Source organism: Rattus norvegicus, chromosome 4 (assembly GCF_036323735.1).
Source record: "Rattus norvegicus strain BN/NHsdMcwi chromosome 4, GRCr8, whole genome shotgun sequence".
NCBI classification, from domain to species: domain Eukaryota; kingdom Metazoa; phylum Chordata; class Mammalia; order Rodentia; family Muridae; genus Rattus; species Rattus norvegicus.
The window spans coordinates 14,662,569-14,684,746 of NC_086022.1; the positions used below are offsets into that span (position 1 = coordinate 14,662,569).

Here is a 22,178-nt window from a genome sequence, read left to right on the forward strand (position 1 = left end):
CTCGAGCTCTTTTTCTGAAGTATTTCCTGTCTTGTGGTATCTCATGAAAGCCATTAATTTTCTTCAAACTACCTTTTCCTGGTCTCTGTAATTTGTCTGTCTGTCTGTCTGTCTGTCTGTTTGTTTGCTTGCTTACTTTGTCTTGTCCTCATTGGAATCTGCCCTCAAATATCCCATGAGCAGGCACCGTAGAGCTAACTGGGAACTGTCTTCCAGTGGTAAGGCCTCTTATGACATTGATCTGACTACACACAAAACTCGAGGAAAGGCTCTTGACTAGGTGGGGTTTGCAGTGGAATACTCAAGTTGTTGTATTCTTAAAAATCAAAAACTATATAATGACACAACTACCCATCAAATTCAAAATAACACCCATGGGATATAAAACTGGAATGTAAATATATTAGAAGCTTCTTCTCTCACTGAGTTCAAGCCCTACTACTACAGTGTCTGTAACAGTTAAGTTCTTCCCAGACCCGATGTCTGGTCACTGCCCAGAGCTGGAAATAATCAGAAATAAGGACCATCATAGCAGTCACTTCCACAGGACTTTTCATACTTATGTTCAATCCAGAAGGGAGAGCAAATGGTGAACATGAAGCTTCAGCTAGTCTTTAGCCTTTAGTTATCTGCTTCCCTGTGGTCTCTGATGTATAACAAGGACCCTCCCACAGATTCAAGACAGCCTCAAAAGTGTTTGGAAAGTTTCAGGTAAATATCTATTACACTTTATGCTGAGATTCACTGATCTCAACTGGGATGTTTACTGCAAGAGAAAAATGTCTAACATCCTAACTTTTACAACAGTATAACTTGTTTCTCATGCATTGAAAATATCTCTAAGAACATTGCCCAGCCATTAACAGAAACTTCTAGGGAGCAGCGTTGGTAGCAAGGTGGAACAGGAAAGATTTTTTAAATTATTTTTATGTAGGTCTACTGTATGTGTACGATGAATACATTTTAAACATAAAATAAAAACCAAATCTAAGAACTAAACATACACAATCATATAAAACTTGAGGATATGTGCAATTTGGGCTCAAAATCAATCCTAGGTGTTTTAAGTCATCTTGGATCTCGAAGTTGAGAAGATGTTTGTCTGGCACTCAGTAGAGACTTCAGCATGACTTCTGGCAGATTTTGGAGATGACCTTCAGAAGATTTCCTTTTGAAAGACATCAGTTAGGCTTGCAGCTTGGTTTCAGTGAGTAACAGAAAAGTAGTGTAGCTCTCCTAAACAAGGGAACATTTTATTCACATAATAAAAACTCTAGATGTGGGTACATTGAGTAATTGCACATCACAAAAAGCCCAGAATTCTTTTAGCACTCTCTTGGCCATCTTTACTATATTTCTTCTCAATGGTCACAAGATGACCATTCCACTAGAAAGTGATGACCAGCTTGGCTGGCTATGTCTTTGAGGATTTGCCACGTATTCTAATTGTATTCATCCCTACTCTCCCCTCCAGCTCCCCCAGATCCACTCCTCCTCAATCCTCTTTCCTCCCTCTAGTTTGTGTCTTCTTTTTGGAAATCTTTTTAGAAGTCCCTGTGTTGCAGATGTCCCGGTCCTCTGGATTTCAGTCTTTCTGGCCTCTTCCTCTGGGCCTCAGCTGCAGGGTTGTGCTGCAGATGTATCTACTGGTGCCTGGGCACCCCTCCCTTGGTTGTTCTCTGCAGTCTGGCCATCTGCAGCCTTCTGTGATGCTCTCTGTCTGTTGCACAAAGGAGCTTCTTGATGAGGGTGAGAGCCACACTTCTCCATGGCTGTCATGACAAGTATTTAGTGTGAAGTTAGAAATTATCCTGGCTTAAGAAACAGGTGACAGTAGGTTTTCCTCTGGGGTCAGTGACCTCATCAGTCATGAGTAGTCATGAAGTAGGCACAAATTCCCTCCTATTGAAGGTCTTACATCCAATGGAGTAGTTGTGACCACCCCAGGATACGGGCCACTATTGTACCTTTCTAAATATCTTGGCATTCTGGTCATTGTGGTTCACAGGCATCATAGCTGCATAAGACTACTGATTGGTTTTCTCCCTTGGCAGCTCCTTTTGTTACTATGAGAGCTAGTCCTTGGGGTGGAGGCTTCCAGTTCAGGTCTAGCTCAATTCCTCCAAGTCCTGTGTCTGAAGTGTGTGTGGGCAGCAATAGGGTTTTGTCTTCTTTCTCTGAAAGGCAAGCTAGTGCAGCAGCAATAACCTCTATTGTTTTGGGGTGGAATCTCTTGACTCCTCTGACCAGCAACTCAAAAGGTTTCCCGTAACTGATAGTCTATGGTTTGGGAGAGAACTTTGTCACTGCAAGTACTATAATTTCAGTAAACACACACACACACACACACACACACACACACACACACACACACACACACGCCATGTGTATATAGATATAGATATAAAGATATATAGACTTTTATATACATACATGTAGATAGGATATGTAATTTGATAAATCATATCATTCCATATGGATTTTCAAGTATCAGTAGTGTCATTTATCCCTCCCTCTTCCCTTTCTCTCTGAGTTGTTCCCCCACCCCACCCTATCCTCAGCTAAGCCTCCACCACTAGTTTTTCCCATTTCTTCCCTCACAACAATTATGTCCTACTATTGTCCTCTCTGGAACTCCTGACACCCACAACCACACACAGCCACACACAGCCTTTCTCCGTGGCCTGCTTTATACATTCCGGATATCTACAGTTACTCTGGGTAATACACTCACATCTAAAGATCCTGAGCTAGGAACTGCAGAGGAGAGAGAAGCTGTGGCATTTGACTCTCTGGGTCTGAGTTACCACATTCAGTCTTTGAACATGAAAAGAGCCTTACCCAGGGGTCTTCCCATTTCACTGGTCCATACAGTCCCCTGCTCATACAGTCACCCTCACCCTGTGACAAAGAAGTCTGAGGACTCCTAGGTACTTGCTGTTGGGATGGAAATCACAGCTCAAGTCCGGACAAACCACACCTGGACAACACGGTTCCACATGGAGAGGTTTATTGGGTGGCAGAGACAAGGGGGTGGCAAGAGAGGAAGAAGAAGGAGGGGGGGGAGAAAGAGGAGAGAAAGAGAAGAGGAAGGGGACAGGAAAGGTCTGCCTTTTATTCGATGTGACATAACTGTTCCCAGGTGAAGGTGGGAGCTGAACTAAAGAATGTATGACCATTGCCATGGCAACAGATGTACAAGTGGCCAGGTGACATCACTGCTGGAGGCAAAAGCCAGTTCCTGATACCAGCATACTTCCCTTTGTCTTACTATAAAAAGAAGAAGGAAAAGGGGAGGGGGAAGCTGATGGTGAAAGGGGAATAGGAGCGCCATGTCTCTTAGGCTACTTCCTGCTGTCTCGGGTTGTCAATTTCGAGGTATAGCTGACTTTCACCATCAGAGTCCACTTGGTAAATGTTCGTATCAGGCTCCTTCATGGACAACAGCTGGTAACAGGAACTGATTAATAGTTTGGTTAGAAAATTTCTGTATCTGTTATTGAAGGAATGTAGAGACACGATTAATGAGTCAGGAAGCTATTAATGCCAGGAAGATGACTAGGAAAGGTGTGATGAAAGGGAGCATCCACTTCCACATAGGGTTTTCGAAAATCCAGGAATTGGAGGTCTCACATTCCTTGAAATTCTGCATGTCTGATTGTAGCTCCTGGATTTTATTTCTCACTATCCCAGACTGGTTGACATAGAAACAGCATTATTCTTGGAGGGAACAGGCAAACACTACCTTCTTTAACTGTCAGGACATCCAGCCCCTGTTGGTTCTGAAGCACCACAGCTGCCAAAGAATCCATTTGTTTCTGGGATTCCATGGGTCATGTATGTAGAAAAAGAGTGTCTTGTGTTGTTGATAGAAGTGATTAGTCTGTGATCCAAGCATATGTATCTGACAAGACCAATATGGACAGCCACCATATTTGCCTGGCCATTTTTTTGCAATCATCTTTTGTCTGATCAAAGCAAAAGCAAGAGATCATAATATTTAGACGGTATAACTGATACAGAGATGACAGCAATTGGATCAGTTCCTGGCATCCGGCAATGGAACAGCTTCCAGACTCTATTTGGAAAGATTGTTTGTTTAGCAACAGAGGGGTTCTGGACCTCACAGACTCAGAGGTCTACCTGAGAAGCTGGTAAAGGAAGCACCATGTTTGTGTTAGCAGGTTGACTGGCTAGAAGAAGGAGCAGAAGAAGCTGGTGAGCTTGGGTTTGGGCGAATGGGTAGAGCAAAGGAAACAGAGGCTCCCAACTTAGCTGGAAGATCCCTTCCCAATAAGGGGGTGGACATGTTGGCTCTACCAAAAAGGAATGGGTGAGAGGTACACCCCTAAAAATGCAACTAAGCAGTGGGGTTTGGTGAGGAAGGTAAGGTTGTCCTCCTACCCTGTCAATAGGAGAATGAGAGAGAGAAGTGGGTCCCCAAAACTCCGTTAGGACTGAGTAGGTAGCCCCAGTGTCCAAGAGGAAGGAGATGGGCCACCCACATACCATGATGGCCAGCTGGGGCTCCCTGATGGTGATGGTGGTGGTCAGGTCAAGGGAGCTCGGGCCCCTTTAGTCATTCATAGCCAAGCCTAGGAGATCAGCTGGAGGGTTATCCAGGAGTGATGTTCAATCGACAGCCCAATGTCCCTCCTGATAACACCAAGTCAAGACCCCTTTGGCTTGTGGAAGTTAGGACAAGCCCTCACCCAGTGACCTTTTTGACCACCGCCTGGTGGTGTCTTAGCCTTAGAAGGTCAGGAGTCCAGGGCAGTAACTAGGGCTGGTCGGACAGCCTTCGCCAGCAAATGGTATTTTTGTGTCCAAGCCTCTTCATGCCTTACCTGGTACACTTTGAAGGGCAGCACCAAAACTTCTGCCTGTAGAGTAAGGGGCCCCCTCTTTAGCTTTCAACATATGGCTTTTATGTCGGGTAGCTCTGGGAAAAGAAATAGGCCATCAGAAGTTGCTTACCTTCTGGGTTTTCAGGGTCCAGATTACTGTATTGCAACAGAGCTTTTGGGATATGTTCTAAAAGTTGAGATGGGGTTTCCTGTTTTCCTGGATGATCTCTTGGAGTTTTTCAAAATTTACTGGTTTTAAGGCTTCCCTGCTAAGACTGGACAGGAGGCAGGGTATGAATCTATCTGTGGCTAAAATACCACCTGTGGAATTATAATTCCATTAGGGATCTTGGTCAGGTACTGCTTCAGGTCCAATTGGGTATGTTTCTTCTGTTTGATGGATCTCGTCTGCATGTAGTCTTGCTTGCTCCCAAACTCGCCGGTGTTCCTCGGGAAGTAAATTATTAGTAAGGATCATGTATACATCATGGAAAGTCAAATATAAGATTGACTAATGTACCGAAGCTCTTTAATAAAGGCGGATGAGTTAGAGGTATGGGAACCCAGTCTGCTTTCTGTCTGAGAAACTTCATTCGGTGAGGAAGGAACACGTGCCCTGACAAGGCCATCCAGCCCAGCAACTCCCTTAGTGGAAGGACGGATGCTGGGTCAGGTGTCCCTGTTGGGGAAGGACTTGGGGGTTTGGCTGTGACCTTGGAGTGGGTGACTGCAGGAGGGAAGGTAGGTACCAATGCAGGGTGATCGGAGCGTCCTGCAGCTGGCACTGGAGGATAGGGGTCTGGAGAGGTTGAGTAAGGAGACTCTGGGATAGCCTGGTGAGAAAGAGAAACTGAGTTGGTGGCTTGAGTTTTCAGAGGTGTGGAAACAGGCCTGTGGCAGAAAAGAGACTGTTCATTAGCTGATCAAGGGTTGTACTGTCATCTAGTGAGTGTCTCATAGCTAAGAGAAGTTGAGTGGGGCTGCAGGAGGAGCTCAGAGAGGGGTTGGAGCGAAGGTAGATGAATGTTTGAACATAAAGGACCTCCTCCTTCCATTTACCAGACCGCTGGCAGTATATATGAAGATCCCTTAAGATTATAGGAACTAGTGTGCTGTTAAGTGGCCATTTGGAGCCATTGTTAATGGGTACTGAGTCCAGACCTTATTGCAAAGGTGTATCAGTTTTGATGCCCTGAAGTGGGGCATTAATTTCAGAGACTTAAATTTTTCTAGGAGACATCCCAGTGCAGACCCCTTCAGGTTGTGGGACAGTGAAAGACACCCTGGCTCCTGGTTGAGGAGATTTGAACCCAGGAGGCAAGCCCTGAAAGGGACGGTAGGTGCTTTGACTGATTCCCAGGAAACCAGGCTGGTCACTAGCCTTCAGCCCTCCATAGATTTGTGACCATCAGTCACCTAAGGGAAATGTCCCAAGCCCCTCCACAGGTATAAGACACGACCACAGGTTACATAGGCTCAAGACAGATCTCCATTATAATGAGGACCTAAAGGCCTGGAGGTTAGCCAATAACCTTTCCTTCCCAGATATTCCTCTGTGCAAAAGGTGTTTAAACTCAGGCTCACTCTGAGAAGTGGGGTACAGTTTTACTCATCCACCTGCCACCATGGCAATAAATGCCTTGAAACCGTGGACTGCCTCTTTTATCGGGATCTGCTGTGGGGAGCTAGCTGTAGAGAAGCCTTTCACCTATAGAGCCACTGCCTAATCTCCTGCAGCCCTGTGCTCCCACTGGAGGCTGCCACCAAGCTCAAGCCAAGCCAAGGACTCTCCCTGTGGGACCAGCCAGAGCTCCCTCTCTTTCCCCTTGACCAAGCCTGGTGAGCCCCCACTCATCAGCTCCTCCACAGCATCCCAGCAGCACCTGGATGCCCAGCGTCTGAAAACTGACGGCCCCAGCCTCCTGGCAGGCCCAGGGACCCCCAAGCCAGCACCAGTGTCCTGCACTCAGTGCTTCCTCACCACCAGAGCGGTGTTCCCGCAGCTTCCCACAGCCAGACACCCACCCAGCAGTGGCGTGTAGTAAGCAAGGTCAAACGTCCTGCATCCTGCCTCCCTGAGCAGCTCCTACACTCAGAGACAACAAATTATCCGTTAGAGAGTTACTGAATTATTCATATAGTTTCCCAGAGGCTATGTACGGGGAGTCCTGGACCCCCCCAAAAGCATCCCTACCCAGGCTTGGGAATTTCTAATCTGCTCCAAGAGCCCAGGCAGGGAGGGGAGCAAGGAATTGCTTTTGAGGGGATATTCGCCCAGTGGTCAAAGTCTTATCTTGGACCTTGGCTGTGGAGAACCAACCCCCTACCCATAAAGGCTGGCCAAGCCCTACCTGGGAAATTGGGGGTCCTCCTTGCCAACTGGAGGAAAAAAACCCCACCAATCTGCCAGTGTTTGGGCAAGGATTTCAGCAGTCTGGTAGCAGGACACATGAAATTGTGTGGTTGGTGAGGGCCTGTCTGACTAAATGACTCATGTGGCAACAGCTAGCACCACGCGGTGGACCATGGCGGGCAGCAGCTCACGTAGAAGACTGTGTGTCCTGTAGCCAGCAGGTGGTGGTAGTTCTGTGGTGGTGGCGGTGCCAGTGGTGGTGGCAGTGAAGGAGGCCACTGTTGGCTGCTGCTGCTGCTGTGGTGGGCACATGGTGCCAGGCCAGGCATAGTCGCTGTGGGGAGGTCTAGTCCCCATACAGGCCACCAGTGTTAGGATGGAAACCTGGCTCTTGTCTGGACAAACCTCACCAGGCCAACAGGGTTCCATGTGGAGAGGTTTATTGGGACAGCTGAGACAGGGGGCAGGGGAGTGGGGAGAGTGAGGAGAGAGAGAGAAAGAGAAGGGAGAGAGAAGGAAAAGAGGAAGGAGCCAGGAAAGGCCTGCCTTCTACTTGAAATGTCTTGTAACTGCTCCCAGATGAAGGTGGGAGCTGAACCAAAGGTATGCTGGGAATGTATGGCCGTTGCCATGGGTGACTAAAGTCACTGCTGGAGGTGAAAGCAGTTTCTGATACCAACACTTGCAACTCAGAACAGCAGCGAAAGTTTAGATAATAAGGTCAAAGTTGATCCCCAGCAGACTGTGGTAGATGAAGTTCCGCTCGCTACCAACCGCTCGTCTTCTCAACCTTTCCCATAAACGCTGGCTATGCAATTCTGAAGAAACTAGAGGGTGAGTTTTATAAGAAATTTAACCAGAATGCAGCAGATGCACGTGGAATGGCCCACGAAGAAGATAAACATACGCGCATATCGTGTTAGAAGAGCGCAAGCCAAAAATTAAGACTGAGTACAATTCATGGTGATGCTGTCCATACTTCACTCAGAATGGTGGAAAGAGTCGAAAAGAATTAGCTAGGAGCTTTTAGTTGATAAACTAAGTAAGCGTTTGTGATTTTCTGTCATTGTTTTCTAAGATTTCCTGGTCCCGGGTAGCACTCAAGGCCATGACCTGTGGCCTGAGGGAGGAGAGCATGGAGAACAGCCCATCCTAGGTCTGTCTGCACAGGTGATGCTAGTTTACCTCCCCTCCCCCACCCCACATCAGACACATGGAGTCTTCCTCACAGGCATCTCGCCTCGCCCGTGAAGTCTTCCTAAGTACTCAAGGCTGCTCGAGTTTCCCCTTTGCTTTGATCTACCCTCATCTGTTCATCGGAAACATGAGAGTTTATAGTGTTATATGAATTTCACAAGACCACGTCTTGCTTCTTGACAGCTGTCTGTCATAGGTGAGGCCCTGAGAATCGGGAAGCACTGGCTTACAGATGGTGAACGGGGCAGCCAAAGATCCTGTTAGGTGACATTTAACCACCAAGCAGGCTCTTTCCCAGTTGTGCATACTGGCTTGGGTACAACCCTAGTGACTCGAAGAATGTTGTCACCAGAGGAAAAGATTCACGTCAGGTCATTTGCTCTTATAATGGGGTCCCAAGTAGGCAAGTAGGCCTTTAGCACCCCAAGATGACCCTTCCACAGCCTTGGATTCTGCCTTTCTTCATTAGCAACTATGGGATTCCTTATCAAATACTTTCCCCCCAAGTGTTTCAGCACAGGACAAAAGTACACACTAATACGGCAAGAAGCATAATGGCAAAACTGTAGCTTTTGGAAGCAACAAAGGAATTAAACTTTTTCTTTGAAGAATTTTACATGCACTTATCTAAGTGCCACATTTAAGTAGTGAGCTATACTCCCTGGTAACCAAGAACTGCGTTTATTTGGCCTGTAAGGTTGCATAAGTGAATGCAGACTGGGTATATAATACCCTCACACGAACAGTCCAACACACGCAGGTCCCTCGGTTCCTGAACCATGAATTCAAGAGGCAGCAGGGTGTGCTAGGGAGATCACAGGCTCTCTGGCTGACGGCCTGGGTTTGCACCTGCACCAGTGAGGAAGGAAGCTTGCCTTTCTCTTCTTCCAAACCCCTGGATGCCTCATGCCATTTGTGAGGGATGGATCCAAGCCCTCAGAGCCCTGCAACATACTTAGGCAATGGTCAGTGAGCGTTAGATATTAAGATTTATTTAGAAAGGAAAAACCATCTGTAGCTAATCAATCATGTATTTCTGGTAGATCTTCATACTTTTACTTTGCACTGACTTTATAACCTATTCTGGTTATTCCCTATTCTCAAAATTCCTGTAAGATCGGGAATCATGATTTGCCCGCCATTTTAAAAATGTATGAAATGGGGTTGGTCCCTAAGCACCAGACGTCGTTTTCATAATAGCCTCCTTTTTAAATGTTGATTTCCAGATGGAAGCTATCCCCAAAGAAGACCTTTTATTGCCTGAGCAAAGGAAGGAGCTCCACAAAGAGGTTGACCTGGCTAAGAGAAATCTGGCTCAGCAGGTTAATATCAGTCACATGTTTATCTCAGAATGGAGAATAAAATGGTGTCTCAAAAGTGCTCCCTAAAACCACGTCAGAAAGAGAATGCTAAGGGACAGGAAGTGGCAGGGAGGGCGGGAGAAACTGGGGAGGCAGAAAGTATCAAATGATGATTGACGTACGTGTATACGGGAATGCCACAGTGGAACCCATTCATATTTATAATGATATAAACAGATAATACAATATGCATTAATATTTAGAGTAAAAGTATGATGTTACAGCCCTGCTTCCAATGGCCGATTTTTCCACTGGGGAGGTTTACTGAGGGTTGAGTGCAATGTCCAAGCCCGCTAGCCAAGTGTCGTATATCCGTGAGTATACACACACCACCCTCACCTTCAAGCTCATTCCCACACTGTTTTGTTCGTTTGTTTGTTTCTGAGAAGAAGGGAGGATGTGTTTGAAAGGACAAAACTTTCCCGGGCTATGTTTCTAAAAAAAAAAAAAAAAAAAAAAAAGGCTGTTGGTTGCATAAAAGTCAACCTTGTTTCCCCAATGTCTGATTTTAAATTCCAAACTTTTGTCAGCCAAACTACTGTGGAAGTGTTTTAAAACATATTTTTAAACTCCTCCTAGTCATTTAAAAACACAGTAAGGAACAGGGTTGATGGCACTACCCCACTAGTTTCCACCCTTCATAAAACAAAGGGAAACAAACTTGGGGCTTGGCCTCTTAATAAACTCAAAAGGAAGAGGCTGGGCTCCGTGCAGACCTTTCTGGGCTCCCTCAGAAAGCGAATTCTCACCCTGTGCTTTTCAAAAGAGATCTCTGTCAGAAGCCGAGGCCAAGTTAGTCGAGCAGCAGATTGCGGAGGAAAACAAGCTTTTAAAGGAGCAAGAAACTATGCGTGAGGTGCTGTTCAACCTCGGGCGAATGACTCAGATCAAAATGGAAGAGAAAGAACAAAAGGCTAAGGACTTCCTGAAATCCCAGGTAACCGCCCTGTTATGGCTGCCCGCTAATTACTGCGCAGGCGCAAGCGAGCCTCCCCTTAACGGATTATTCATTATAAGGTGGTAATTCCACATCACATTCTTTCAAAGTCAGTGACAACAGAGGACACTCAGTCATACCCTGGAAAACTAAGCCAAACCAGGGGAAAAAAAAACAAAAAAACAAAACAAAACAAAACAAACAAACAAAACCCTCAGTATCCAGTTATCCAAAGTAGGTCTAAAGGCTAAAGAGAAGCAGCAGCACAGTAATCAGAGATCCGAAAGATGGCAACTTCAGTAAGAATGAAGTGAGTGTCCCTGGTGGCCATGAGCCACAGAGAGAATCTGCAAGTCACAGAGCCGCAGATTCCAAGGTGGCAACTTAGGATCGGAGCATTGGACGAGTAATCAGACAGCATCCCATGGACCAGTGCCCGATGCTCTTAGCTGCGGCTTCATCCCAGGATCACCCCAGACTCCTGCAAAGGGCCACAGGCAGCAATCATAAAGCAAGCATACGTGTACATGCGCGTGCACGCGTGCGCGCGCGCACATACACACACACACACACACACACACACACACACACACACACACACACACACAGCAGAAGCTAACATTTTAAAACTAGACTCAGGGGGCTGGGGATTTAGCTCAGTGGTAGAGCGCTTATCTAGGAAGCGCAAGGCCCTGGGTTCGGTCCCCAGCTCCGAAAAAAAGAACCAAAAAAACAAAACAAAAAAAAAAAAACTAGACTCAGTTATTCCACAAAAGGATTGTGTCTAGAAGTCCTTTGTTTAAAGTAAATAAAGGCCAGGATACAGTTCAATGCCAGAGTGCTTGCCCGTGCGAGCTTTGATCTCTTGCCAAACAAACAATAGAAGTATGTGTGTCTGTGACACTCGATCAAGAGGCAGTTGACACAGGACGACAGCAAGTTAAAGTTTAGCCCAAGAGACATTGTAAGATTGAGTTTCAAAAAAACGATAATAATCTTTTTAAAAGAATATGGTATGAGCTATTACTAAAGCAGAGCTTACGCATTTGTCACGAGACCTAGGCATGGGCTGTGCATAAGTGTAATCTCGGTTCTTGTTCTGAGTGCTTACAGGGGGATGGGGTTTTCTCACTGCCTAGAAAGAGGTCACACCTACATAGCATTGATGAAATAGATTCTGTAGCAAAAAAACTGGGAACACTTTAGTCACACAGACCCCCAGCAATTAGCCAGCCATTCAGACCCCACTTTCACTGTTTAATTAGACACACTCACACCTGAGAAGTAAGACCCTAAGAGAACGGAGGTCAGATGAAGCAGAGCCGTGGAGGGAAGATGGTGAGGGCATTCGACCCACCTCAAACAGTCTGGTATCTGTTACAAGAGCCCTATGGAGCCATGGGATAATTGGGCTCGTAGAAAACAGATGAGAAAGACCACAGCCTTCCAGAAACTGGGCAGACATGAGCTGAAGAGCAGAGGACGACTGAGGGGAGCAGCCAAGGTCTGAGAAGGTCATTGCCACCAAAGTCAGGGTCGGGGCCGGGGTCAGTCCAGAGCACTGCTCTCAGAAGCACCGGCTGATGGCTGGGAAGAGTCCATCCCTGTGAGATTTCCCAGTTAGAAAACGTCCCCTCTTTTCTCCTCAGAAATGTTAGGTCTACCAGAGGTAGAAGAGAGCTGGTCTGTTTACAAAGCAGTCACATTCTAATAGCTCCCAATACCTGATCCATGTGTTATCTATGCATGACTACTCCACGGTAGCTGAATTTCATTACTGAATGGGGTAATTTATATTAAAACATGGGACAATTCTCCCTTTTGAAATATGGACATCATAAAAGAAAACAGTTTGTCCCTTGAGTGTTTCATTATTGGGAATTACCGTACGAAACACTATTTGTAGTTACCTGTATTTCCACAAAGAGGCGTTAAATCTTACTATTTTATGTCATGTCTACATCTCTCTTTTAAAAGAGATATAAGGTGACCAAGGTGGAGATTCACACTGGCGTTGCTGTCACACTCAAGACAGCGTAGGTGACGCTTCATCTTACTCCAGAGCCTTCTTGTCTGCACGGTCACCTGCTGGGGACTTTCATTGCCACTGAAAACTATACAAAATGAAATCGCTGTGTACCCACACTGACTTGGCGGCACAAGGCCAAATGACTTTGCTTTGCCTGCCCTTGATGGAGGGTGACTGAAACTACTCCTCCCTGGACTCCTGCCTACAGACACTCCATCGCCAAGTGCTTCCTATCCCAGAGAAACACCCACAGGGCACTTTCTATGTGAAGAACATCACTAGTGCCTACTAGTATAAAGTGGTGAATGTACATACATATGTATATATAAGTATGTATGTATTATACATACATATATATGATTTTTGAAGGTATAGCTGTTTTCTTTTTAATGTATTTATGTATAGTTTTACAGCTGGTCTCAACATGAAGCCTCTTATAAAGGAAAATACACCCACTAAACAAATGAGCAGAACTACACACCCACTAAACAAATGAGCAGAACTACACTTTAAAACCATTGCCTCTGTGGCTCACAAAATGCCAGAGGGTTCAGGTCAAACTTCCTGTGAATCCTCTCCATTGACCTCTGTAAGCACAGTGCTAGACTGGCTGGGTGGTGTAGGCTTAAGTCACTCCTCCCCAGTAGTCCCCCCACCCTGTCTGTGGGGCTCTCTTATCCTCCCCAGTTCTTGTGAAATCTCAAGTATGCTCTAGCCGTAGTCGATGGGAATCACTCCCGCTGTCCAGGGAGCGCTCAGGAATCTCCTGTTCCTCTCATCTACACAAGTTAGGCAGAATTGACAGACTCCATGCGTACTCTTATACTGTGGCTTTTGTTAGTGGTGGTCTTGAATTTTTGAGATAGAGTCTTCCTATGCAGCACAAGGCTGACCCTGAATTCATTACGATCCTACCGCCTCAGTTTCCTAGATGCTGGTGTTACAGACGTGGGCCATCATGCCTAGCTTTCTGGTTGTTGTTCTTGGGTTGTCTTTTTTATTTTTTTTTCTGAATTTCACACATGAATTTTTACATTTCAGCGAAGATACTGCGACATTATTAAGGAAATCAAATCAAAGAAACTTGAAATCAGGCTATACAGGAAGAGAAAACGTGAAATTCATCGGAGGTAAAAAAAAAAGAAAGAATTTGGTAAAAAGAATCATGATTTAGTTGTTTGGGGGAAAGGTGTTACTTACTTTTCAATTTTTAAAAACTGCCTCATGTTTTCACAGACTCAAAGAATTTGCCGGCTTGTATGACGCAATCAGAAATGAAAGAAACAAGTTTGTTAACTTACTTCACAAAGCTTATCAGAAAGTAAACGAAATAAAAGAAAGGCTCAAAATGTCATTAAACGAGCTGGAAATTTTAAGGAGCAGTGCTGTCTCTCAAGAAAGGTAAGAGTTATGACAGCTAGTTGTAAGCATCCATGCTTGCTTAAGGGGTCCAGGTTACCTGATAGGCCGGCTGGAGGGGCCACAGCAACACTGAGGCCAATCAGATGTTTTATACATTTATCAGAAATAGAATCTAGTGGCAATTTCCAGGATCAATACAATTGTAGTTGCCAGGATACAAAGACATTTGCAAACTTTACAGGGTATATAATGTTAATGCCTAAGATCAATTGTCCTGTCAAATTTCCCTGTTTCCTTGATCTCCAAGGAACATACAGAGAAACACAAAGTGTGTCTTTACTGCCTGAGGGAGCGCACAGCCTCTCCCTGTGCCCCCGGAGCCGTGGACTCTATCCTGAAAAACCTATGACATGTGCCTCTCAAGGCAGCCAGGCCAGGCCAACTCCTTGGTTCCCTGCAGTCAGTGTCCTCCCTGGCACTCTAGAACATCTCGGTAGTCAAGGAAGAAAACAAAGTATTCAGAGATGGGGAAATACATGCTGTAGGGGGTGGTTCTGATGCTGAAGGTCCTTGCCATCAATTGGTTTTTGATCTTCCAATAAAATTGCCAGTAGCCAATGACTGAGCAAGGGGAAGTACACTGAGAGGTGGAGGGTGGGGGAGAAGAGGGATAGGACACAGGGAGAATGGGAGGGGGTTCAGGAAAGAAGAAGGAGCTGCAGTACCAGCAGGGGAAAAAAAGCCAAATAGCCATGTGAGTTTTAAGGTAGGTGGACAACGGCCACTTCCCTGTTTGGACCTATGGTAGCAGAGGAAACTTTAGGAGTGCCCAGTCATTGAATTTGCCAAGGCATTTAAAAAATAACTGGTGTGTGTGTGTGTGTGTGTGTGTGTGTGTGTGTGTGTGTGTGTGTGTGTGTGTGCTTTTTTGTTTGTTTTGTTTTTTCTTGGATATTTTATATATTTACATTTCAAATCTTATCCCCTTTTCTCACTCTTCCATCCCCCTGCTTCTATGAAGATGCTCCCACACCCACCTACCCACCCACACCCACCTCTCCACCCTGGCATTCCCCTTTACTGGGGAAATGAGCCTTCACAGGACCAAGGGCTTCTCATCCTATTGATGACAGACAAGGCCATCCTCTGCTACATATGCGGCTGGAGACATAGGTCCTTCCATGTGTACTCTTTGATTGGTGGTGGGAACTCTGGGGCGTCTGGTTGGTTGATATTGTTGTTCGTCCTATGGGGTTGCAAACCCTTCAACTCCTTCAGTCCTTTCTCTAACTTCTTCCTTGAGGTCCCCATGCTCAGTCAGATGGTTAACTGCAAGCATCTTAATCTGTATCAGTAGGGCTCTGGCCCTGTCTCTCAGGAGACATCCATATCAGGCTCCTGTCAGCAAGCACTTCTTGGTATCAGCAATAGTGACTGGATTTGGTGGCTGCATATGGGATGGATCCCCAGGTGGGGCAGTCTCTGGATGGCCTTTCCTTTAGTCCCTGCTCCGCTCTTTGTCCCTGTATTTTTACCGTGAATATTTTGTTTCTCCTTCTAAGGACAGAAGCATCCACATTTTAGTCTTCCTTCTTCTTGAGCTTTATGTAGTCTGTGAATTGTATCTTAGGTATTCCAAGCTTTTGAACTAATTATCCACTTTTCAGTGAATGCATACCATGTGTGTTCTTTTGTTACTGGGTTACCTCACTCAGGATAATATTTTCTAGTTCCATCCATTTGCCTAAGAATTTCGTGTAGTCATTGTTTTTAATAGCTGAGTAGTATTTCATTGTGTAAATGTACCACATTTTCTGAATCCATTCTGTTGTTGAAGGAGATCTGGATTCTTTCCAGATTCTGGCTATTATAAAAAGGCTGCTATGAACACAGTGAAGCACATGTCCTTGTTATATGCTGGAGCATCTTTTGGGTATGTACCCAGGAGTTAGAATTCTCAGTTAGTTCTATGCCCAATTTTCTGAGGAACCGATTTCCAGAGTGGTTGTACCAGCTTGCATCATTCCCATCAACAATGGAGGAGTATTCCTCTTTCTCCACATCCTTGCCAGCACCTGCTGTCACCTGAGTGTTGTGGTTTGCTCTGAAGTTATCTGTATTTTGATGCTAATTTCACTGCCCCAAGGACAGCTGCCTAGTCATGTACTCAGAACTCAGGTACCAGAACCACCTCCCCATTGAATTTGTAAAGTACAGGTGAGGGGCAGGTACAAGATAGAAGGAGGCCTGTCATTGGAAAAGGAAGGATGGGCAAGAGAGAAGTTTGAAGGAAGAAGAGGAGACTAGGACGGGAAGGAGGAGATGGAGGAGAGGGTGAGAAGCCATGGCAGGTGATGTTAAGATTCTGTTCTGTGTATTTACAGGTTGTTATTGATTTTCTCAAGGGATGGATGGTACTGGGCTTTGTATGTTTAAGTGGGCAATTATATCTTATCAATTGGATCTAAGATTATTGTGTTGTGTGTTCTTTTATGTGAGGGTCTGAGTGTAGGAAAGTGTGCGGCTGGGATGTGTTTCCACCAAGATATCTAGCAGATATCTTGGGGCACCGAGGTGCTAGACCTAACGAGGTAAAAGACAACCGTACCTTTTTACTTTTATATTTTTACAACACCTGAGTTTTTGATCTTAGCTATTCTGATGGGTGTGAGGTAAAATCTTAGCATTTCCCTGATGACTAAGGATGTTGAATATCTCTTTAAGTGCTTCTCGGCCACGATATTCCTCAGTTGAGAATTCTTTGTTTAGTTCTGTACCCCAGCTTTTAATAGGATTATTTGGTTCTCTGAAGTCTAACTTTTGAGTTCTTTATATACATTAGCTATTAGCCTTCTATCAGATGGATGTAGGATTGGTGAAGCTCTTTTTCCAATCTGTTGGTTGCTGTTTTATCCTATTGACAGTGTCCTTTGCCTTACAGAAGGTTTGCAATTTTATGAAGTCCCATTTGTTGATTCTTGATCTTAGAGCATAAGCCATTGGTGTTCTGGTCAGGAAATTTTTCCCAGTGCCTGTGTGTTCGAGACTCTTCCCCACTTTCTCCTCTATCAGTTTCAGTGTGTGTGGTTTCATGTGGGGGTCTTTGATCCACTTGGACTTGAGATTTGCACAAGGAGATAAGCATGGGTCGATTTACATGCTGACCTCCAGCTGAACCAGCACCATTTGTTGAAAATGCTATCTTTTTTCCATTGGATGGTTTAAGCTCCTTTGTCAAAAATCAAGTGACCATAAGTGTGTGGGTTCATTTCTGGGTCTTCGATTCTGTTCCACTGATCTACCTGCCTGTCTCTGTACCAATACCATACAGTTGTTTGTTTGAATCACAATTGTACTGTAATACAGCTTGAGGTCAGGGATGGTGATGCCTCCAGAAATTCTTTTATGTTTGAGAATCGTTTTCACTATCATGGTGTTTTTTTTTTTTTTTTTTTTTTTTTTTTTGGAGCTGGGGACCAAACCCAGGGTCTTGCGCTTGCTAGGCAAGCGTTCTACCACTGAGCCAAATCCCCAACCCCACTATCATGGGTTTTTTGTTATTCTTAATGAATTTGCAGATTGCTCTTCCTAACTCAATGAAGAATTGAGATGAAGTTTTGATGGGGATTGCATTAAATCTGTAAATTGCTTTTGGCAAGATGGCCATTTTTACTATATTAATCCTGTCAATCCATGAGCATGGGAGATCATTCCATTTTCTGAGATCTTCATTTTTTTTCTTCAGAGACTTGAAGTTCTTGTCATACAGATCTTTCATTTGCTTGGTTAGAGTCATACCTCGGTATTTTATATTATTTGAGACTATTGTGAAGGGTGTCATTTCCCTAATTTCTATCTCAGCCTATTTATCCTTTGAGTAGAGGAAGGCTACTGATTTGTTTGAGTTAATTTAATATCCAGCCACTTTGCTGAAATTGTTTATCAGGTTTAGGATTTCTCTGGTTGAATTTTTGGGGTCACTTAAGTATACTATCATATCGTCTGCAAATAGTGATATTTTGACTTCTTCCTTTCCAATTTGTATCCCTTTGACCTCTTTTTGTTGTCTAATTGCTCTGGCTAGGACATCAAGAACTATGTTGAATAGGTAGGAAGAGAGTGGGCAGCCTTGTCTAGTCCCTGATTTTAGTGGGATTGCTTCAAGTTTCTCTCCATTTAGTTTGATGTTGGCTACTGGTTTGCTGTATATGGCTTTTACTATGTTTAGATATGGGCCTTGAATTCCTGATCTTTCCAACACTTTTATCATGAAGGGGTGTTGAATTTTGTCAAATGCTTTCTCAACATCTAATGAGATGACCATGTGGTTTTTTTTCTTTGAGTTTGTTTATATAGTGGATTACATTGATGGATTTCCATATATTGAACCATGCCTGCATCCCAGGAATGAAGCCTACTTGATCATGGTGAATTAATGATTGTTTTGATATGTTCTTGGATTTGGTTTGTGAGGTTTTATTGAGTAATTTTGCATTAATATTCTTGAGGGAAATTGGTCTGAAGTTCTCTTTCTTTGTAGAGTCTTTGTGTGGTTTAGGTATAAGTATAATTGTGGCTTCAAAGAACGAATTGGGTATATTTCTTCTGTTTCATTTTGGGGAATAGTTTGAAAAGTATTGATATTAGGTCTTCTTTGAAAGTCTGATAGAATTCTACACTAAACCCATGTGGTCCTGGTCTTTTTTGGTTGGGAGATTTTTTTAATGATTGATTCTATTTCTTTAGGAGTTATGGGACTTTTTACATGGTTTATCTGATCCTGATTTAACTTTGATACCTGGTATCTGTCTAGAAAATTGTCCATTTCTTCCAGATTTTTCCAGTTTTGATGAGTATAGGCTTTTGTAGTAGGATCTGATAATTTTTTTTAATTTACTCAGTTTCTGTTGTTATGTCTTGTCCCCGCCAGCGGGGACCCAGTTATTCAGGGTCCCGAAGGGGCGCTACCCTTGGGCCTAAATGGGGGGCGAGAGAAGAAGGAGACCAAGCAAGATTCTGTTGTCAAGGTCTCGTTTATTGGGATGAACGTTACAGCTTTTAAGGCTTTCAGGTAGGGGGAGTGACCTTTGTGAAACATGAAGGAGGGGGAGATGAGGGTATAGGCAGTGATAGCTGGAGGCAAAGAAGTCAGGCGATGAGGTCAGGTGGTGGAGACACTGGGTGTTGACTGAGGAGATAACTGGTGTCTGCTAAGGGAGCTGAGGCATCCCTTGAATGTTATCTTGTGTATCTATGTTTCCTGTGCCGTAAATTCATGGGAGAGGCTTTGTCCAACAATCTTAAGACTTATGGCAGTCATCTTAGGGGTGAGTCTCTGTGGCCAAACAGCCCAGAGTCACTTTGATCCATGCAGTCAAAAAGCGGCTAGGCCCAAATCCAATATGGCTCCGTGCAATGTCTCCCTTTTCATTGCTGATTTTGTTAATTAGGATACTGTCTCTGTGCCTTTTGGTTAGTCTGACTAAGGGTTTATCTATCTTGTTGATTTTCTCAGAGAACCAGCTCCTGGTTTTGTTGATTGTTTTTATAGTCCTTTTCATTTCTACTTGGCCGATTTCAGCCTTGAGCTTGATTATTTCCTGCTTTCTACTCCTCCTGGGTGTATTTATTTCCTTTTGTTCTAGAGCTTTCAGGTGTGCTGTCCAGCAGTTAGTGTACGCTCTCTCCAGTTTCTTTTTGGAGGCACTCAGAGCTATGAATTTTCCTCTTAGCACTGTTTTCATTGTATCCCATAAATTTGGTTATGTTGTGCCTTGATTTTCATAAAGCTCTGAAAAGTCTTTAATTTCTTCCTTGACCAAGGAAGTCATTGAGTAGAGCATTGTTCAGCTTTCCTGCTTCCACCTGTGTGTGGGCTTCTGTCGTTTTTGTTGTTATTGAAGACCAGACTTAGTCCATGGTGATCTGACAGGATGCATGGGATTATTTCAATCTTCCTGTATCTATTGAGGGCTGTTTTGTGACCGATTATATGGTCAGTTTTGGAGAAGGTACCATGAGGTGCTGAGAATTTGTTTTAAGATGAAATGTTCTCTAGATATCTGTTAAATCCGTTTGGTCCATAATTTCTGTTGGTGTCACTGTGTCTCTGTTTAGTTTCTGTTTCCATGATCTGTCCATTGATGAGAGTGGAGTGTTGAAGTCTTCCACTATTTTTATGTGTGGTGCAATGTGTGCTTAGAGCTTTAGTAAGTCTCTTTTATAAATGTGGATGCCCTTGCATTTGGAGCATAGATGTTCAGAATTGAGAGCTCAATATGGTAGATTTTTTTCCTTTGATACATATGAAGCATCCTTTTGTATCTTTCTTGATAACTTTTGGTTGAAAGTCTATTTTATTCGATATAGAATAGCTACTCTAGCTTTTTCTTGGGATTGTTTGCTTGGAAGATTTTTTCCCAGCCTTTTACTCTGAAGTAGTGTCTGTCAATGTCTCTGAGGTGTGTTTCCTGTATGCAGCAAAATGCTGGGTCCTCTTTACATATCCAGTCTATTAGTCTGTCTTTTTATGGGGGAATTGAGTCCATTGATGTTGAGATATATTAGGGACCAATGATTGTTGTTTTCTGTTATTTTTGTTGTTAGAGGTGGAATTATGTTTGTGTGGCTCTCTTCTTTTGGGTTCGTTGCAAGGAGATTACTTTCTTGCTTTTTCTACAGTATGGTTTCCTTCCTTGTGTTAAAGTTTTTCATCTGTTATCTTTTGTAGAGCTGGATTTGTGGAAAGATTGTGAAAATTTGGTTTTGTCATGGAATATCTTGGTTTCATCTATGTCAATTGAGAGTTTTACTGGATACAGTAGCCTGGGCTGGTATTTGTGTTCTCTTAGGCTCTGTATGACATCTGCCCAGGATCTTCTGGCTGTCATAGTCTCTGGTGAGAAGTCTAGTATAATTCTGATAGGTCTGCCTTTATATGTCACTTGACCTTTTCCCTTACTGCTTTTAATATTATTTCTTTGTTTTGTGCATTTGGTGTTTTGACTATTATGTGATTAGAGGAATTTCTTTTCTGGTCCAATCTGTTTGGAGTTCTGTAGGCTTCTTGTATGTTTATGGGCATCTCTTTCTTTAGGTTAGGGCAGTTTTCTTCTATAATTTTGTTAAAGATATTTGCTGGCCCTTTAAGTTGGGAATCTTTGCTCCCTTTTATACCTATTATCCTTGGTCTTCTTATCGTATCCTGGATTTCTTGCTTTTTCTAGGGTATGGTTTCCTTATTTTGGCTTAGGGGATTTTAGCATTTTGCATTTTCTTTGACTATTGTGTCAATGTTTTCTATGGTATCTTCTGCCCCTGAGATTCTCTCTTCAATCTGTTGTATTCTATTGGTGATGCTTGCATCTATGAGTCCTGATCTCTTTCCTAGGTTTTCTGTCTCCAGGGTTGTCTCTCTTTGTGATTTCTTTATTGTTTCTATTCCCATTTTTAGATCCTGGGTAGTTTTGTTCAATTCCTACACTTGTTTGGTTGTGTTTTTTGTAACTCTTTAAGGAATTTTTGTGTTTCCTCTTTAAGGGCTTCCACTTATTTACCTGTGTTGTCCTGTATTTCTTTAAGAGAGTTATTTGTGTCCCTCTTAAAGTCCTCTGCCATCATCATGAGAAGTGATTTTAAATCAGAATCTTACTTTTCCAGTATGTTGGGGTATCCAGAACTTGCTGTGATGGGGGAACTATGCTCTGATGATGCCAACTAGCCTTAGTTTCTGTTGCTTAGTTTCTTGTGCTTGCCTCTCACCGTCTGTTTATCTCTGATGTTAGTTCGTCTTACTGTTTCTGACTGGAGCTTGTCCCTCCTATGGGCCTGTGAGCCTGTGATATTAGGAGTAAGAACACTCCTGGGAGACCAGCTCTCTCTGGGCAGGATTTGTGTCCGTAGGGCTGTGGGACAGCCTTAGCTATGAGAGCAGATGGAGATCAGAAGTGTGTGTGTGTGTGTGTGTGTGTGTGTGTGTGTGTGTGTGTGTGTTTTCTATTTGCTGATCTGAGATAGCTCCTGGGCAGGTGCATGTGTGCCACCTGCTAGGAGCACAAAGCAGTATAGACAAAACTACCAGCTACACCTTGCT

At 44.0% G+C, this 22,178-nt stretch overlaps 1 protein-coding gene across 11 annotated transcripts in view; it reads left to right on the forward strand.

Moving 5' to 3' along the window:
- Ccdc146 (coiled-coil domain containing 146) overlaps positions 1 to 22,178 on the forward strand; it is a 148,836-nt gene that overhangs the window by 107,603 nt on the left and 19,055 nt on the right. For 10 of the 11 annotated variants that reach the window (XR_005503289.2, XR_005503288.2, NM_001025044.1 and 7 more), the window contains 4 exons: positions 9,624 to 9,719; positions 10,525 to 10,695; positions 13,766 to 13,854; positions 13,961 to 14,125. Coding sequence is in view for 9 of the 11 variants with exons in the window: in NM_001025044.1 (NP_001020215.1) it covers positions 9,624 to 9,719; positions 10,525 to 10,695; positions 13,766 to 13,854; positions 13,961 to 14,125 (521 nt within the window). In the remaining 2 variants the exon portion in view is untranslated. The remainder of the gene's footprint in view (positions 1 to 9,623; positions 9,720 to 10,524; positions 10,696 to 13,765; positions 13,855 to 13,960; positions 14,126 to 22,178) is intronic. The other variant, XM_039108089.2, reaches the window with a different exon arrangement.